Consider the following 17,534-nt stretch of genomic DNA (forward strand, 5'->3'; position numbering starts at 1 on the left):
GTAATACGCAACATCACTAGCCTATATAAACTAGTTTTACAAACAACGAATATTTTGATTTAGAAAATTAGATCGTATCAGATCATTGTCAACAGAAATAATCGCAAGTTTTTTTCCATTTGCCATGACTAATGTATGTCCAAGATTGAAATAGGTAACCGTAATCAGGAAAATCTATAAAAAAAAAAAGTTTGTGTGGTGAGTTGAATGTTTACCGATAATAGCAGAGGCGTAGCCAGCAATGTGCGGGTGGTGCGGTCAGCACGGCGGACATCAAACTTTCACCCAGTATGAATTAACCCTTTTAACCAAAGATCTCAATTTATCAGCCTGCGACAAAAAAAAACGTGTCTTAGCAGCCCGATTTTCCGGTCTTGAGTATTTTACCACAGAGAGTCTACCATTTAAAAAGCGGCCACTATAAAGGCATCACGAAAGAGGTAAACAGGAATTAAAATGACAAAATAAAGACGTCTTTAATTAATATCCATGTACACTGCTGTTGTGAAGGAAAATATGCTTCGAACCAAGATTGATATCAGCACACGCATCACCACAAATTAAAAAAAAAAAAATTGCATTATAGGGTGATCAGTGATCACGTCAGAAGACAAATTATACAGTAGGTAAAAAAAATAATTTCACCTGACATCTCAAGGCTGGATCACATTTAAATTTTACGGAAATTGTTGACACTTTACTATAAGTTCGAAAATTCTACATTAACATCAAGCAAAAGCCTGCCACTGGAATCACCAAACACAAATGTGAAACAATGAATGATGTATAGGTTTACATATTACTTACATGAATGCAGCCACGGAGATCAGATTTTAATGAGAGAAAATTGTACATTAAATATAGCGAAAAAAGAGATAATCCTGACCTGGCCGCGAACCACGGACCTTCTGATTCAACAACTCTACCAAGTAGCAACACAGTTCCGCGCAAACAAACCATTTGATCATCCAGATTCCTATCTTTTTTTTTATCTTTTTGTTGGCTGGTGTTTCGTCAGTCTGCACTAATTGCTACCAAGTCACATGACATCGCAGTAGGCTATCCGCCTTCACCAACTATTTGTTTGTAAAATGTTTGACATGTTTCGGATGTTCCTTCAGCGTTGAAGTTAGTTTACTCCCTAGTCCAAACCTCCCGCAGGACGACGGGGGATGGGAGCGGGCAGGGTTTGAACCCGGGACCATCGATAAATCGAAACGACAGTCCAGAGCGCAAACTGCACGACCAGGCAGCCATCCCGACCAGGCATTTGAACAGAGCAGACGACACATATAGCCATTAGGCATATATTCGGCAAACTATGGCTTTGTTTTATCTCAGAGAAATTAAAAAAAAAAGTATAGGCCTAACCCTGAAGAGACTGTTTAGTATTAGAGAAAAGTTTGTTACTAGACCTGAAGGAGTTGAATTATTAGTAGCTATGCGGACCTTTTGTCACCATGGGACCATTCGGTTCAATAAACTTGCTTGTTGAAAATTTCGATAAAATATTTTGTATGTGTGTTTGTGTGCCAGCTATAAAGGAAGTAAAATTTGTTTTGGTACATATATTTTTCTACTATTGACTTCTAGTAAATAAGCTATAAATACGATATTTGCATTTCCCAAACAAGACCTAAATCCACTATATAAGCACAGCGTATCAAGAAATTTTGAGAGGGGGAGCATTTTTGTTTCCAAACCTTAATCCCATTGGCGTAGCCCGGTTAGAGAGAGAAAGGTTTCGGATTCAACCCCCCCCCCCCTTTTTTCCAAAGTGAAACCCTCTCCCTTTTTTTTGCTTTAATTTTTAATATTTGGGGGGGGGGGGAATATTTTAATGCTAACCCATCCCTTGCCCCAGCATTACCAAACTACATTGCAGTCACCTTATTCAATGAGGGGGGGGGGGCACAACAAAATAGCGCGAAGAGAACGACGTAAGGGTGCAGGCAATGCAAACTACTACCAACTTAACAGACAGTCTTGCAACTACTTTGCCAATGTATGGAAACAAGCCACTATTGGAGTTTCTACGTGACATAGGCTACACTTTGACAAGCCACTATTGGAGTTGATACGTGAAAAAGGCTACACTTTGACTTTAAGCCACTATTGGAGTTTCTACGTGACATATAGGCTACAATTTAACTTTTTGAAAGTTTGTGTGTGTGTGTGTAAATCTGACAAGTATGGAAGTATCTTTGAGTGTCGTTAAAGTGCACTTTTGGAATGTAGCCTAAATAAATGATATATTTTAAAATATTTCATTTTAGCTTATTATAATTCCTGCATAATATTTGCATACTTATATTTTAAGATATCTAAAGTATTTCCAGCAAAATGACTGACAAATTTTTATAACATTGAAATAAAAAAAATGACTTAGACTTAGGTCCTCCCGCGCTTTCCTCGTATTGGCCTCCATGTCATCGCAACTCTTGGTATGCGTAGTTCATTTTGTCGTAGATGTCACAGTCTCGGTTGGCATTGCCTGTTATATGTTCACCACTCGGTTCATGAGGGTGAAAGACACGTGAAACTCCTGATATAGAAACAGGAAGTAAGAATGACTAAATTGACTTTTAGTCAGTGGCGTCACTAGGGTGGTTGTCACCCGGTACGGTCAGCTCAGGGTGTCACCCCCCTTAACAAAATCCTTTTTAATTTGTTTGTTTGTTGCTCTGTCATACATATAGTTTCTTATTACCTACGTTATTTGATTGTTGAACAACTATAAAATAAGTGTCTATGAAATTTAAAAATTCTGTTGTTTATTTACAATTTAGCTGTACTTCACTGGGTTTGTGTAGTCATGTGAAACTCTGCACTCATCCTTCATATTTGGAATCGAAGACATTTCCATCAATTTATAGTTCAATTTTGCAACATTTTAACCCAAAAAAGTAGGCCTAAATTACGCTGTTTTTCTCCCCAATTTAAACTTGAAAACGTATCATTCACTTTATTACAGTCAATGTCTTTAACGATCTCATTTTAAATAAAATTCCTCTTTGTGAAAGTGTCGCTTCTTCCTTTGTCTCAAAAAGTTCTTAATATTAATTTTGTATTTTAAACATTTTTTTTTTCCCATGAGACGTCATAGATAAGCAGATGGTAAGAAACGGTTAAAGGCTTTGTTAAATGATTTAAAGATGTTGTTAAAGGTCTAAGTGGCATATGAATCCATGTTATCGCAACTCTTGGTGTGCGTAATTCATTTTGACGTAGAACATGTCCCGCAAACCTCATGCGACGCTCTGTCACAACCTCACTAAGTGTTCGACTCCCAGTTCGGCATAGGATTTCCTTGTTTGAGACCCGATCTGTGTAACTGACTCCCAAAATCCGTCTCAGCCATTTTTGTTGAGCCACATTTAATCTTATCTTTTAATTTTGGCAGATATTTCCATGTGTCACATGCATATGTTGCTGTTGGGATGATGATTGTGTTAATAAGTTGTATTTTTGTCTCGAGTCCAATGACTTGGCTTGTCCAAATAGGCTGCAGCCTTTGGAAAATGCTCCCTGCCTTTCCTATTCGGCACTCAACATCATGGTAGGCATCCCCATCGTTTGTTGTGATGCTACCAAGGTATGTAAACTTGTCCAACTCATCAAGCTTTGACTCGCCAAGTCTGACGGGGGCACCCTTTGCCTTATATCCCACTCGCAAAATTTTAGTCTTATCCAAGTTTATACGGAGGTCAATTTTGGGTGTCTCTTCTAGGCTCTCCGTCATTTCTTGTATGCATTGATTTGTAGCCCCGAGTAGTGCAACGTCATCAGCGAAGTCCAAGTCTGTCATTCGGTTTTTGTTCACGCCATGGAATACCAAAGGCAGTCTGATTCATTGCTCTCCTCATTATGTAGTCAATGGCTTGTAAATTCTAAGTAAGACTTAAGTTTAAGTCTTGGCTTGTAAATGTTAAGGTCGAATTTAACTCTGGTATAGCATGTACTAAGTGGGGCTGAACTCTGGGCTTGTAAAAACTAGGTAGGGCTAAACTCTGGGTTTGTAAATATTAGGTAGGGCTTCAATCTTGGCTTGTAAATACTGGGTAGTGCTTAGCTCTGGGCTTGTTAATACTAGGTAAGGGCTTAATTCTGGGTTTGTAAATACTAGGTAGGGCTTAACTCTTGGCTTGTAAATGCTAGGTTTATGGCTAAACTGTGGCTTGTAAATACTAGGTAGGGCTTAACTCTTGGCTTGTAAATACTAGCTAGAGCTAAACTATTAGTTTGTAAATTCTAGGTAGAGCTTAACTTTTGGCTCTACAATGTAAATCTAAGGCAAAGTTGTGGAGGAGGAAAATATAAGTTGATGTCTTCTTATAATTTAAATTTATGAAATTATTCTCATTGGATTCAATTTGAAGTTAAGTCTTCTTATACTAGGGTATGGAACTGCTGGAATTGATTACTACAACTGGACACGTCTAATCAAAGTGAATAAACAACTTCAACATTCCTAAGACAACTGGAAAACAATAAGTCTGAAAGTGATTCTGAGTGCCACCAGCACTGAGGGCTACTTGAGTGCAACCAGCAGTAATGGCTACCTCAGTGCATCCAGAGTAATGGCTACCAGAGTGGCACAAGCGGTAATGGCTACTTGAGAGCAAACAGCATTAATGGCTACCTGAGTGCAGTCAGAATTAATGGCTACCTAAGTGGAACCAGCAGTAATGGCTGCCGAACCTGAAATGAGTTAAGGTGGTTATGCTCAATGTACTTTATTAACATTGAAGTTCTAGAATGTTTAAATGTAAGTACTTGTAAAACTTTGACAGTTGCATTGATTAGGTATATGTTCAGGATTGATCCATTAAATGAACTTAAGTAAAACCATGAACACCAACTAAAAAATGAAATGGAATCTTATTTTATCTATTTAATAGATAATTTATCCTCAATCTGCACAATGGCTATATAAAAGTAAAATTGTGAAATGCTGAAGCAAACAAAACATATTCATAGAGTGATCTTTACAACAACTTTTAATAGTTTTTCTTTAAAACCATTTTTTTTTCAAAGCCTATGCACTTAAATGTTTCATAGATGGTTGAGGAATTCAAATATTTTGGTACAATTCAAACTTTTTTTTAAAGAAAGAATTTTTAAAAATTTCATTTCTTACTGGTTTTCTAACCCTCTCACTGAAGCATATTTATTTTTTAAAGGCTAGTATGATTATTACCAAAGGGAATTTTAGAATACCTTTTATAAGAAGAGCAAACGTAAGCCCAAAGAAAAACAGAACTGAGTCTCCTTCTTCTTTGTAAAAATAATAAATACATTTCTCTTATAAAATATATTTAAATAAAAATATGATCAGATAATCTTGATATAATAGAATAAACATTGAGGATGAAACTTGTAATTACTCTTGATTTTGTGAAAAAATTAATAGCTAAATAAAAGTAGCTGAATAAAAAATCATAATTCATGGAGTATCGAATCGATTTTACACATGGCGTTGGAAAACTTAGCAAAAGAGTTTCTGGTTATGATTCCAAAGTATCTGTATACAAATACATTTTGCTGCATTTTCTAATAAATAGTAGGTTTCAATAACTTTAAAAGAATTCCTATCGATGAGTTCATCAAAAAACTACAAAACCATTTTGGAGTGTTATGTTTGTTGTTTTTTCTATAAAGTACACATTACTTTTCAACTTAAGCCTTCATTGTAAAGTAAAATTATGCCATGCACACTCAAGTAAAAAAATAAGAACACATATACAATAAGTTATTGGCATTGAAGGTCTGAATACAAATGTAATAATGTTATTGTCACAAGACACAAAGAAGGCAAGAAACTAAGAACTAATCTACATGGGCTTCATACACACAATTGTGTATGCCCATGTAGAGGTCAGTGAGACTAAAAGCTATCATCTAGTCCTTAATTTGTTCATGTGCACAATATAAATTACACTGCAGTTTCAATTAGATCTATAAAGTGTCATGTCTTTGTGAAAACTGGATGATGTAACAATAATTCTGGAGTAAAGATAATTAATCCAGTTTATTTGGTTCTAAAAATAAATAATGTCACATTAATTATCTTTTATAGACAAGTATATAGAAAACTTGTCAATAAAATTCAACTATTTTCTGAGTTGCTACAATTTTAGATAAAACAATTCAACAAAATTTTATCCAGTTAGCACATCTTAGCATCCATTTGACTCTAGTTTTGTGTACTATGTCAAGAATGGACCTCATTCACCAATCATAAACAAACAACAATGAGCCACATGCTTCCCTATCTCTTCTATACAGCTTACAACCAAATTCAAATCAACAATGGTTATCACGAGACTGTTTTTTTCTTTTATTTATCAATGGTCATCACATAACCATTCATTTTGGTGAATGAGGTCCATTATGTTTTAAATAATGTCAAAAAATTTTTAAAAAATGTTAATCAAAGTTTCTATCTTTTTCTATGACAGTTTCTAATGTCTGTTGAGTGTTAAAGATCTCGAGGAGGAGTCCTTGATGTGGGCGGTATAGCACCAGGCTTGGCTGCCCAAGGTGCCATTGTTGGTGGAGGCATCATGATGTCGTCCATCATAGGTGGCCTGCCACTAAATGATGTTGCAGGTGGTAGAACTTCTAACTCAGGAGCTGGATTTTCTGCTTGGTTCAGAGTTAACAAGCTGCCAAACATAAAATGCTGAACTATTGGAAATTTGGCCAGAATCTTGTTAAATAGGAAGAGAAAAACAAATTATTACAAATAATTTTAAAAGAAATATTTTGAATACTAAAAATAAAAAATCTGGCATCAAAACAAAATTTTTTTTCATGATAATTTTTCTTACTCTAAAAGATGTATTTACCTCTGCTCTATACATTTTTATAAGTCCTGAATTGACTTTTGACCACACAGGAACACCGCTGATACCCCAAAGCTGGTTAGAATGCTCAGCAAAGGGGCCAGTTTTGACCTTAAAAAGATATAAATGATTTTGTTGTTTCAAATAGGATTGCATGGATTACAAGAAAAAAAAATAAAAAATTCAAATCATACCCTAGCTCAGTTTGTAATTTAAGAATCACGAGTACAATGAACTGTTTCATGTACAAATTATTAAAAAAACTGAAGCATAAAACTGTACAACTTCTCAATTCGATCTGTTATAACCAGAGTAATTCTAACTGTATCAATCATTTCATAACACAAGCTGGATATGTATAGACATTTAAAAGATATATATATTCCTTTCCTTCCTGAATGTTAGATACTTATAAATGCCACTTAGGATTGATTTTTAAATTCTGAATAAAATAAGGATTCCTGGACACATTAGGTCAACAACATTAAAAATAGGAAATTGGTTCATTATCATCACAATAGCATCATAAAATACTAGTTGCCTTAAGTAACACTGACCTGATTGATAAACTTAATAGCACTAAGAAACATGTAATCTTTGTAAAAGCCATTGTAGATATCTTCATCGGGAAAAGACTTTGGCTTTATTCTTGGATGATCTGTGCACAATACAAGAAAGATAAGCTTTGATAACTATAATTAGCAATAATTTTTTTTAAAAATCTAGTTTAATTAGCTCATGTCCACTCATGTGTAGTAAATCCAGCAATGACATAGATTGACCCGCAGCATAATGATTTTCAATGTGGCAAATAACACTTGACTAGACCTAGACAGTGTCCCTTCACTTATCTCTATCCCAAGCTCACCAGTAGAAGTGAACTTCTGCAAAATAGGAATACTATACTTATTTTAGAAATTTTACATTTTTCAAAGTCTTAATAACTTCTCCTTCCACTATACTTATATTATACTTATTTTAGAAATTTTACATTATTCGAAGTCTTAATAACTTCTCCTTCCACTATACTTATACTATACTTATTTTAGACATTTTACATTATTCAAAGACTTAATAACTTCTCTTTCAACTATACTTATTCCACTCTTTAAATTACTTTTCCCATACTTTAGGTGTACAATTTTGAAACTTTTAAACAAAGTTCTACTTAAATGTAATTAAATGTTACAATTAATATTTTAATAGCCTCTAGTTTTTAAGTTTCAATGTTTATATAATAGGCCAATTATTGCAGGCTATGAAAAGTCATGATTGTGTTTCAAAGGACAGCAGTGAAATGGGGGAAAAAGTGTTCATGAAAAAGAGACATATAATGTGTCTACATTTAAGTAGCATTAGATACTTATCATATTTAATTGTATTCAGCAATTACTGCATTCATTAATTTAGTATTAAAATACTTTTAGGCCCTGTATGAAAACTGTATTTGATCCTGAATTTGAGCCTGACTCCAAATATTGTACTAAAATGACTGCACATTATTATTGCTAGTGGTTTACTACTTGATGACATTAATATATACATTGTTTTCACTTCAGAAAATAGAGAGATTTCAGGAATATGGTTTTCAGTACACTCACTAAAGGGATAACTACATTGTACTGTTTATGTCCAGCTTAGAAAAAAATTCTGGACAAGATAAAGAACACAGCAAGTGCTTCTGTAAGAGCATTCCTAAACAAACTATGAGATACAAGTACCAATGAGATGCATGGATGATAATGAACTTCACCTGATGTTGGATTAACAAAAAAAAGTAAAGCACCCTTTTCAGACCTTGCGATCTATATGGTAGATAATAACACCACCTGTTTCTACGGCTAATGAGGGTGTCATGTGACCAACACAATGACCAATTGCCTTTACTTTCCCCAACTAATGTCAGGTACCCATTAGAGTTGGATTCAGAAGGTGGCTAAAATTTGTAGATACAAAAGATACACCTTCCAGAGTTCAACCTTAACTAGCAAGATATTTCTTTAGATTACTTGTATTATACACCATAATAACATAATTCAATGAATATTAATTTAACAGCTTTACTTTCATCATAAACTTTTGTTCTGACAATAATTGATTGGGGTATTAGGACTTATACATTGGCATAGAAACAGACCATACAAAAAAAAGTTTAACTTTGTCACATTTAGAAGCTTTAGTCAATTTTCCTTAAATATTCAGACTGAATGAAGCAAAAGAAAAAAGTTTTATCAGCTGCCGTAGCGAATAATTAATCAAGATGTTATGCCTAAAATTGCCATAAAGAAATCTATTAAAGCTGAGTTGACAAAGAAATATCCATTTTAAATCTAATGAAAATCTGTTTTCACATGAATTAAAAAAGACAATAACAAATTGGCAGCCAACCACTTTATTCCTAGGAGATGAAAGTATATCCTTTAATTACTTTATTTGGTGACTGTTACCTAATAGTTGTGAACTGCCCCATAAAAAAGGTAAAAATTGATAATCATCTAGGCTCCAGACTCCATGGCTACCTGCAGGCTCCATTCTATATGTCAGTTGTAGTTTCCTTACTAAATTCATATATCTTTGAAAAAAATAAAAGGCATATTAATTGATTAGAGATCAGCCTGGATTTTTAAAATAAATTTATTATAAAGCATGTATATAAGTCATATATGTTACCTTTCAAAAACTTTAAGAATCAGTGCTTGATAATCTTCCTGAGTCGCAAGACCTATTTTGCATAAGCAGCAAAGAAATGCCACAAATGACAATTCATGACCTACAAAATCAAATCAGAGAACAAATAAAAACAACTAATCTAATCTAGATGATTAGTTGTTGTTTGGTACATAATTTTGGAAAACTTTATTTGAAGTAAAAAAAAGTTCAAACCATGATTTACAGGAATTTCATCAAATATTGTTTTGCTTGATGTATTAAAAAGCTTGATTTACAAATATTTTTAATTGAACTAAAAAATTCAAAATAAGAAACATTTTTCTTAACAACATAAACATAGGCTTACATGTATAGAACTTCTAGGATGACAAAAGAAGACAAAAGGGAAAGTTTAATTAATCCCATAATTTGCTAATCCCATATTACCATTTGACTTAATGAAATATAGGAGTTTTTGTATGACATAATATGAAGAAAGAAAATTTGTAGGATCTGCCAAATAAATTGATGCTAAGTTCATACTTAATTTTAAGTGTTGACTTTAAAGCATAAAATAAACTTCAAATCAATGCCCTCAGCTCACCTGTCCCATAGTCGATGCGTGTGTCATTACCAAAACTTTCTAAGAAATAGCCAAATAATTCTGGAACAGCACATTCATATTCCGCTGGTAGACTTTCTTTCAGAACATTTGGCCCTTCCTGCAAAAATTGGTTCTCATGAGAAACATAAATGTGGCATTATTAGCAGCAACTACTATTACTTCTTCACACAAATATTGGGGTACATTTTGTTTGACAGCTACAGGATGCAAGGACATCCTAAATTCTGAGTTTCACAATCCAAGATAATCAAGCAGAGAGTGCTGCTTCATTTATTGAGAATTATTATACAATTCATATATAATAGAAAGATTTTATTAAGAAATTCAATTTTTCTGGCCTGGGATAACAAGAAGTAGTTTGAAGAGAAATTTGCAAAGGATATTTAATGAAAACTTAAACTGAATATCTGAATTGCAGTATAATCATACTTAATGCAATTAAAATATATTTAATATAACTGATTTTTATTTGTGTGTGTAAGGAAGGAATTGATTATAGTTTTTTTTTCAATATTTTTTTCAAATGTTATAATAAGAAATGGAATCATGGCCAATACCTCACTAAGCTTTTGAAACCATATTCTAAATGCTTTGTTTCCAAATCTTTGTGGCTGATCAATGGGAGGTATTTCATCTATCCAGGTGTCAAGCTTGTCCAATATTTCAATTAATTTCTCGACAACCTGATTACAAAATTCAAATAAACAACAAAAAACAACTAAAGAAACAAAAATATATAAATGCTTCTTATTGAAAGGAAAAAAAAAAGACTATTTAAAATAATTGGCTTCATGTGAAAGCTAGAATTGACTACAAGGTGGCCACACTTTGTCATTAGAGCATCTAAAATAAAGAAATGCCCCTGTATCTTAGCAAACTGATCACAAACTGTTCCCCCAGAGAGCCCTGCACTCCACGGACTCAACGCTTCTAGTGTTGACACATTTCTCCCTCAAAAGTTACAGATTGCTGGCTTTTACAGTTTATGTACCAAAGCTTTGGAATTCATGCGCTACTGACAGGGGCGTAGCTAGGGATTTGGAGGCACAGCGGGATTGACCTCTTTGGGGGCCCCTTGCATTTTGACATTCGACATCATGACATGAATTAATGTACTTAATAAATATATAACCCTACATTCAAATTGGTACAGTATATCAGTAACATTAACAAGAAATAATCATCAAGAATCTTTTAATAAATAATGCCGTTTTTTATTGGCAAAACAATGCACAAGTGACAAATCTCAATTCATATCGCTTTACGTCGTGCTTTCTGTGCAGCAAAGGCATCTACTATAGCATCATCTACATCAATAATGTCTAGTATTTGTGACTCGACTGACATTAAAGCCATGCTAAGCCTTTCTTGCGTCATTGTGCTCCTGAGATAGTTTTTTGATTAACTTGAGCTTTTAGAATGATCTCTCACATGGCCTGAGTTAGCAGTATTTGAATGGATGTTGCAAGGTTTGAGCATACATCCATCCATCCCAGTGGAGCTACAGCCCATGGAGGGCTCTGGCCTGCTTTAACACATCCTTCCATTCAGATCTCTCCTGGGCCTTTCGTCTCCACGCCCTAACCCCAAGCTGCTTCAGATCTGCTTCCACATCATCTATCCATCGCATTCGGGGTCTGCCTTTGGGTCGCCTGCCTTTTGGTTTTTGCCTGTATACGATTTTCGCCCCTCTGTTGTCTGACATTCTTTCAAGGTGACCTGCCCAACGTAGTCTGTTCTTTTTTATTCCGTTCACTATTGGTGGGTCTTCATACAATTGATATAACTCATGGTTATTGCATGTCCTCCACCCTGTTTCATCCTGTATGGTACCATAGATTTTCCTAAGAATTTTTCTTTCCCAAGTGTTAAGTAAATTTTCAGATGTCTTTGTCAGTGTCCAGGTCTCACTTCCATACATTGCTGCTGGTCTTATTATAGTTTTGTATATTATTTTCTTGGTTTTCCTTGAAATCGTTTTGCTCTTAAGTAAATGGTGGGTGCTATAAAATGCCCTGTTGCCTCCTGCTATTCTTTCCTTTATTTCTGTTAGTAGGTCATTTTTGAAATTAATAGTACTTCCTAGATATTTGAAAGTTTGGACGTTTTCAAATTCGTGGTCTTTGATTTTGATATTTTGTCCCTCTGTTTGATTGTCTCTTGTCATTGTGATGCACTTGGTTTTACTGTCATTGACCTCAAGTCCTGCTGGTCGAGATGCTTCTTCTAGTTGTATGAAGGCTCTAGCGATGTCAGAGGTTTTGAGCATACATAATTACCATATAAAGCCAGCTTCCTGAATGTATCAATTGGTGATTGTGGCACTAGTTTGTTGATGAAAGGTGCTCGTGCATTAATGACATAGTTGAACAAGCGATTTGCCTGTATTTCATCATAATCAGGAAAAAGTAACATAGTTTTTCATCAGCGTGTCACCATCCATAAACTCCAAGAGGTGTCTTGGTTCAAGAAGAAACCCAAAAGTGTCCACACAGTTTTCCAGCCTTTGGAATCTGTCCCTCATCTCCATATGAAGTGTCTGTCCAGCACTTCCGTCGCAATATGTTTGAATTGCAGTTCAGTTGATAGTCCTACATCAGAACTCAACTCCCCATCAAGTCTTTTCTTACTTCTGGTTGTTTTGTTACAGGAAATCCACTACCTTCTTTTGCTCTTTTGATGGATTGGGTGATCAGTTTCGTCAGTTTCTCATCATTTTGCAGAAAGCATGAAAGGGTTTTAATTTCTTCAGCAGATTCCAGTAGGTGCAGTCCAGACTTTTGTAGTTTCTTCTGAATTATATTGATTTGGTGCAGGAGATTTGACCAGAATTCCAGATAAGCTAAAAATGCATAATTTTCCACTGTATGAAGAAGATTCTGTACATTCTTTCAGTTGCTGATTCAGAAAGTTTCTCCAACAGCTTGATGATTTTGTCGAGATGCAAGGAAACTGCCGACGTAGCTTCTCTTGTGGACCACCAAGTATTACTGTGTTACTCTCCTTTTTAAACACAGCACTAGTCAGCGCTTTGGAAGTTTCTCCTCGAAATTCAGAGTAACTCCACACGGAAAGTGTTAATAATCTGTGCGTAATACATACAACAGGGTCACTAACTTCTATAACAACATGAAAAGCAAGATTACATGGCAGGGTTAGGTAATATTTAATTTATTGAAAAACAAATTTTGGACACTCATTTGGGGGCCCCCCTCAAGAGGGGCCCGGGGGGATCTTCAAATTCTCCCCCCTCCTCCCTAGCTACGCCACTGGCTACTGAGCTCACTACCTATCTGTACAAAACTTTTGTACATTAGTTTGCATTTTAGCTCTCAAGCTTATGTTGTGATGTTATCACAGCATCTTGAGCTTACATTATGTTTGTTAACAGTGCTCTATAAATTTAATAATTATTATTATTCATTAGTTATTCATGCTAGGTATACTATGTACTAAGTTAAGAGTAAAATTGATTTGAAAATGTTTTGTGAGAAAAATTGCTGTAATTATCTCATATTTACAAAAAATAAACAAAGTTACAATTATACATTAGGTTGCGCATTTATGTGTTATGCGCTAGGAGGCCATTGACTCAAGACTTTAGCCTGCTTTTTTTTTCTAAGTATGCTCCCTAGCTAATGAGATTAATCTACAGAAGTTTAGAGTTAAAATGCTCTATACTTGCTTTTTTACATTTATTTGCATGGACTTTGTTTTTTAGATGTGTTATATAAATGTCCCAAGCATGGGGATTCCCCACCTAATCCTCCTTGACTGTGAATTAGTTGGTTCATGGCTGTTTATGTGATATTCACAGCTAACCTTTTCATCTAAGGGTCTTTATGGTTGGTAGAAGATGGTAACTCCCCTAAGAATATCTTGCATTTTATTTTAATGATTAACAAGAAACCTCAAAAGTTCTTTTTATAGAAATTTTCAAGACATTTACAAATATGTGAATGCTTAAAATTATCACATTAGGAGTCAACCATAAATAATTTATTTTAAAACCAAGCAAACTGTTTTTCCTACTTACTGGAGAAACTGGGTACTGGTCTCTAATTTTTTTATTTTTGACAGCTTCATTCATGGCAAGAATAAATCCTAAAAGATCAGCATAGGCCTGTCAAATAAAGTAGATTTCTTTTGTTAAACCTAAATTGCTTATGAGATAGAAGATATGCCAGAGAAATGAGATTTACCAAACAATTAAATTTATTCAATAAGTTTTTATAAACAATAAACCATAAAGTCATAATTAGCAGCAGATAAAAACTACTTTTTTTTTAAAATGATTTTTTAAAATGTGTCCATATAGTTTAAATGTTACTTTGACCAATGCAAGTGATGTTGTAGGCAATAATAGTTAAGGAGTATCTCTGCCTTATCGAAAAACAAAAAAGAAGTTTAAACAAAACCTGTGATTTTTCCCATTTGGGAATGTCTTCTGGCAGTTTGATCTGTTTCTCAGGCAGACAGAATTTATGAGACTTGATATCTATTAGGTGACTATCTGGATAAGTAAAAGGCATAAAGTTGACATCAGCTACTCATCTATTACTAATGTTATGTTGTTGTTTTTTGGCTCCTTAAGATGCATATAATAATGGCAATATCTTCGATTCTGAAGATTAATAATGAATGTGTGCAGTGCTTCACATGACTACACAAACTCAGATACTTTCAGCCATTGAATAATAACAACTGTGAAGCCAATTCCTATTAATATTTAAAATTAGAATTCATGTAAAATTTTAGTAATGAGAATCTCTCTTCCTTTACATTTTTTGTACAGCCCCCATTCATCAGACAGATCATTCAGAGTTGTATATTTCTAATCCCAACTTGATTTCAGTACCAGCTAAACAGTATATGCAATATAGACACTCACATTCATAGTTATTTTTAGATTTATTATTACCCTAAAACTCTTTGTCTTCCTAACACCAAGTACAGTACCAATGGTGCTATTTTCTACAAAACATGGAAATAAGGATGTTATGACAATTATACAGTAAATTAGAGGTTTAAAATGAGTGACAAACTTTTTCAAAATTGGTATATATGAACAATGTATAAAATATAACCAAAACACTAGACAAGAGAGAAGCCAAGACAAATAAAATATAAACCATTTATTTGCAAAACTATTTTCTGTATTAGACAACTTTTTTTAACAAGTTTAGATGAATATGCTATTCTCAAGTAGATATTTTCAAATAGAACTAATATGTGAGCAGAATGTTGACAATATATATATATATATGTTACTATCCTATGAACAAAATTGTCTTTGAACCAAATCAGTGAACCCATTTGTCATGTGAACCATTGATCATGAGCCAGTTGTTGGGTGAACCAAAAATATCATGTGATGAATGAATTCAGAATTGTCAAGTGAACCAGTTTTAAAGTGATTTGTCTGTGAGTCATTAGACTTATTGAGATTCTATTATAGACTATATTTCTAGAATCTTGATCTGAGTTCTAGACTAGATCTCAATTCAAATTCTAGAATCTAGATCCAATAAAAAGAAAAAAATGTTTACTTACCATTCTTTTTTATAGATGACATTTTTAAAGAAAATGTTCAATTTTAGGCTGCTGTACTGACTGTAGTTTCAAGTCTGTAGATCTATACTGCAACTACACAAACTTTAGTCTGTTAGATCTAAATCTCGACTTCTATGACTGTAGAGATAGATTTATATATATAGATAGGTCTAGACTCTAGAAAAGCTATGCTAAGGAACATTGATGCCCAAAATACGGCCCGTGGGCTACATCCAGCCCCCTGAAACATTGGTACAAAGTGCCCCAAAAAAAAAAGTTAAAAAAAAATCTTTCACTACTTTAGGGTAAATAGATTGGTACCATAGTAAGCCAACATATTTGTTTTATAAGAAAAGAGTGGCTTTTTTTAATGAACATAACATTCAACTTTATGAAACCAAACACATAAATAAATTAGGCAGCATTCTTGATTTGAGACGAAATTATATAATTACACCTAGAGTGGAGGATAGATGAGAATAGAGAAGAAAATTAGTTGGCTGTAAGGCTATTTTCTGTTGCTGCTGATGAGACGAATGACATATCTGATACCGCTCAAAATTTTTGTATTTATAAAAAAAATCTGACAAGTAGTAGCTATTAGGAGCATGCATGGGATCACCTGTGGCGAAGCACTGTCAAAGAAGTTTAAACCATCATAGAGAATCTTTATTCCCTTGGAGAAATTTATGGTAGTGACTACTGACGATGCCAAAAGTATGGTTGACAGCAACAGTTATTAGAAGTCAAATGGAACTGAGCCTCTATGGTTTCATTGAATTATTCACCAACAAAATCTATGTGGCAAGATATTCAGTCTGGACCATCTGACAATGATCATGTTCAGATTGAACAATATTCATTGTTTCTAAAATCCATTTGTGACCAATGTGTTAAGTACGCACACAGAGCTGCAACTGAAAGAGCACAGATTGAATAGTTTCCACTTGCGCTGCCAGATATGCATAATGGGCATCTCTTGGAGGGACCTGATCTCCAACCAGGAAGTTTTGAGATTGGCCAATATGAACAGCATGTATGCTCTCCTGACACAAAGAAGATTATGCTGGCTTGGACATGTCACCCGCATGCCAGATGGTAGAATCCTGAAAGATATCTTAATATGCTGAGCTTGTGGAAGGAGTCAGACCCAAGGGCAGCCCAATACTAACATATAGTCTTAGAGATGTCTGCAAGCGAGACATGAGAGCCACACTCACAGGCATCAGCGAAAGTATGTGAGAAAACATAGCCAAAGACCGGAGTGCATGGAGACAGATTGTGTGTGCTGGGACAACCCTCGCTGAGAACAAAAGAATTGAACTTCCATTTGAAGTGGCCTTAATTAAATCAAGGGGGAAAAAAAGAAAGCTGTCCTGTCCACCAGCCCTGAATTAGAGGCATACACATGTATGAATTGTAGCAAAGTCTGCCGCTCTAGAATTGGCTTGATTAGCCCCACGTCTCAAGATTAAACCAAAACCAGTCATTCATTTGGGAGCATCCATGTCCATTGCCTTTCGAGACGAAAGGAGACATACATAGACTATGAATATGATTATGATAGAGAGATTGAGATCTATGACTAGATCTATAGTAAAATAAAATATAGTTTAGTTTCTAGATGTAGATGAAGACTATGGTAGTAGATCTAGATCTATCTAAAATCTAGTAGATCTAGATTAGAATAGATCTATTAAATATTAGATCTAGATCTAAGTAAGTAGGAGTTAGAGTTGGTTACTTTTATTTACAGCTTTTACTTTTATGATAGATTTCATGTTTCTTAAACTTAATGATTAAAGAACTACTTTCGTTTCTTAAAATAACTAAAAATACGAACAGGAACAAAATGTACA

The 17,534-nt window shown here is 34.3% G+C and overlaps 1 protein-coding gene across 3 annotated transcripts; it reads right to left on the reverse strand.

Moving 5' to 3' along the window:
- Positions 1–4,869: 4,869 nt before the first annotated feature.
- LOC106070496 (serine/threonine-protein phosphatase 2A activator-like) lies at positions 4,870–17,498 on the reverse strand. 3 transcript variants are annotated; one of them, XM_013230417.2, is made up of 11 exons: positions 17,420–17,498; positions 15,676–15,813; positions 14,541–14,635; positions 14,159–14,245; positions 10,680–10,805; positions 10,102–10,219; positions 9,519–9,618; positions 9,296–9,420; positions 7,406–7,506; positions 6,852–6,959; positions 4,870–6,712 (listed from the first exon to the last, which is right to left on the reverse strand). In XM_013230417.2, exons 2-11 carry the CDS (start codon positions 15,695–15,697, stop codon positions 6,482–6,484), a joined length of 1,113 nt encoding a protein of 370 aa, XP_013085871.2. In that variant the 5' UTR covers positions 15,698–15,813; positions 17,420–17,498; the 3' UTR covers positions 4,870–6,481. The 3 variants fall into 3 exon arrangements, with proteins under 3 accessions (XP_013085871.2, XP_055898016.1, XP_013085873.2); XM_056042041.1 differs by having other exon boundaries at positions 15,676–15,768; positions 17,420–17,485; XM_013230419.2 differs by lacking the exon at positions 17,420–17,498 and adding an exon at positions 16,298–16,566.
- Positions 17,499–17,534: the final 36 nt, after the last annotated feature.

The sequence above is a fragment of the Biomphalaria glabrata genome, chromosome 9 (assembly GCF_947242115.1).
Source record: "Biomphalaria glabrata chromosome 9, xgBioGlab47.1, whole genome shotgun sequence".
NCBI lineage: Eukaryota > Metazoa > Mollusca > Gastropoda > Planorbidae > Biomphalaria > Biomphalaria glabrata.

Bases quoted from the DNA above. Each gene is read 5' to 3' on its own strand.
- LOC106070496 (XM_013230417.2), bottom strand. From the start codon at position 15,697: ATGTCATCTATAAAAAAGAATG. The intron at 14,246-14,540 runs GTTTTGTTTAAA...TTTATTTGACAG, and splicing joins CCAAATGGGAAAAATCACAG to GCCTATGCTGATCTTTTAGG. The intron at 6,960-7,405 runs GTCAGTGTTACT...TATCTTTTTAAG, and splicing joins CTATTAAGTTTATCAATCAG to GTCAAAACTGGCCCCTTTGC.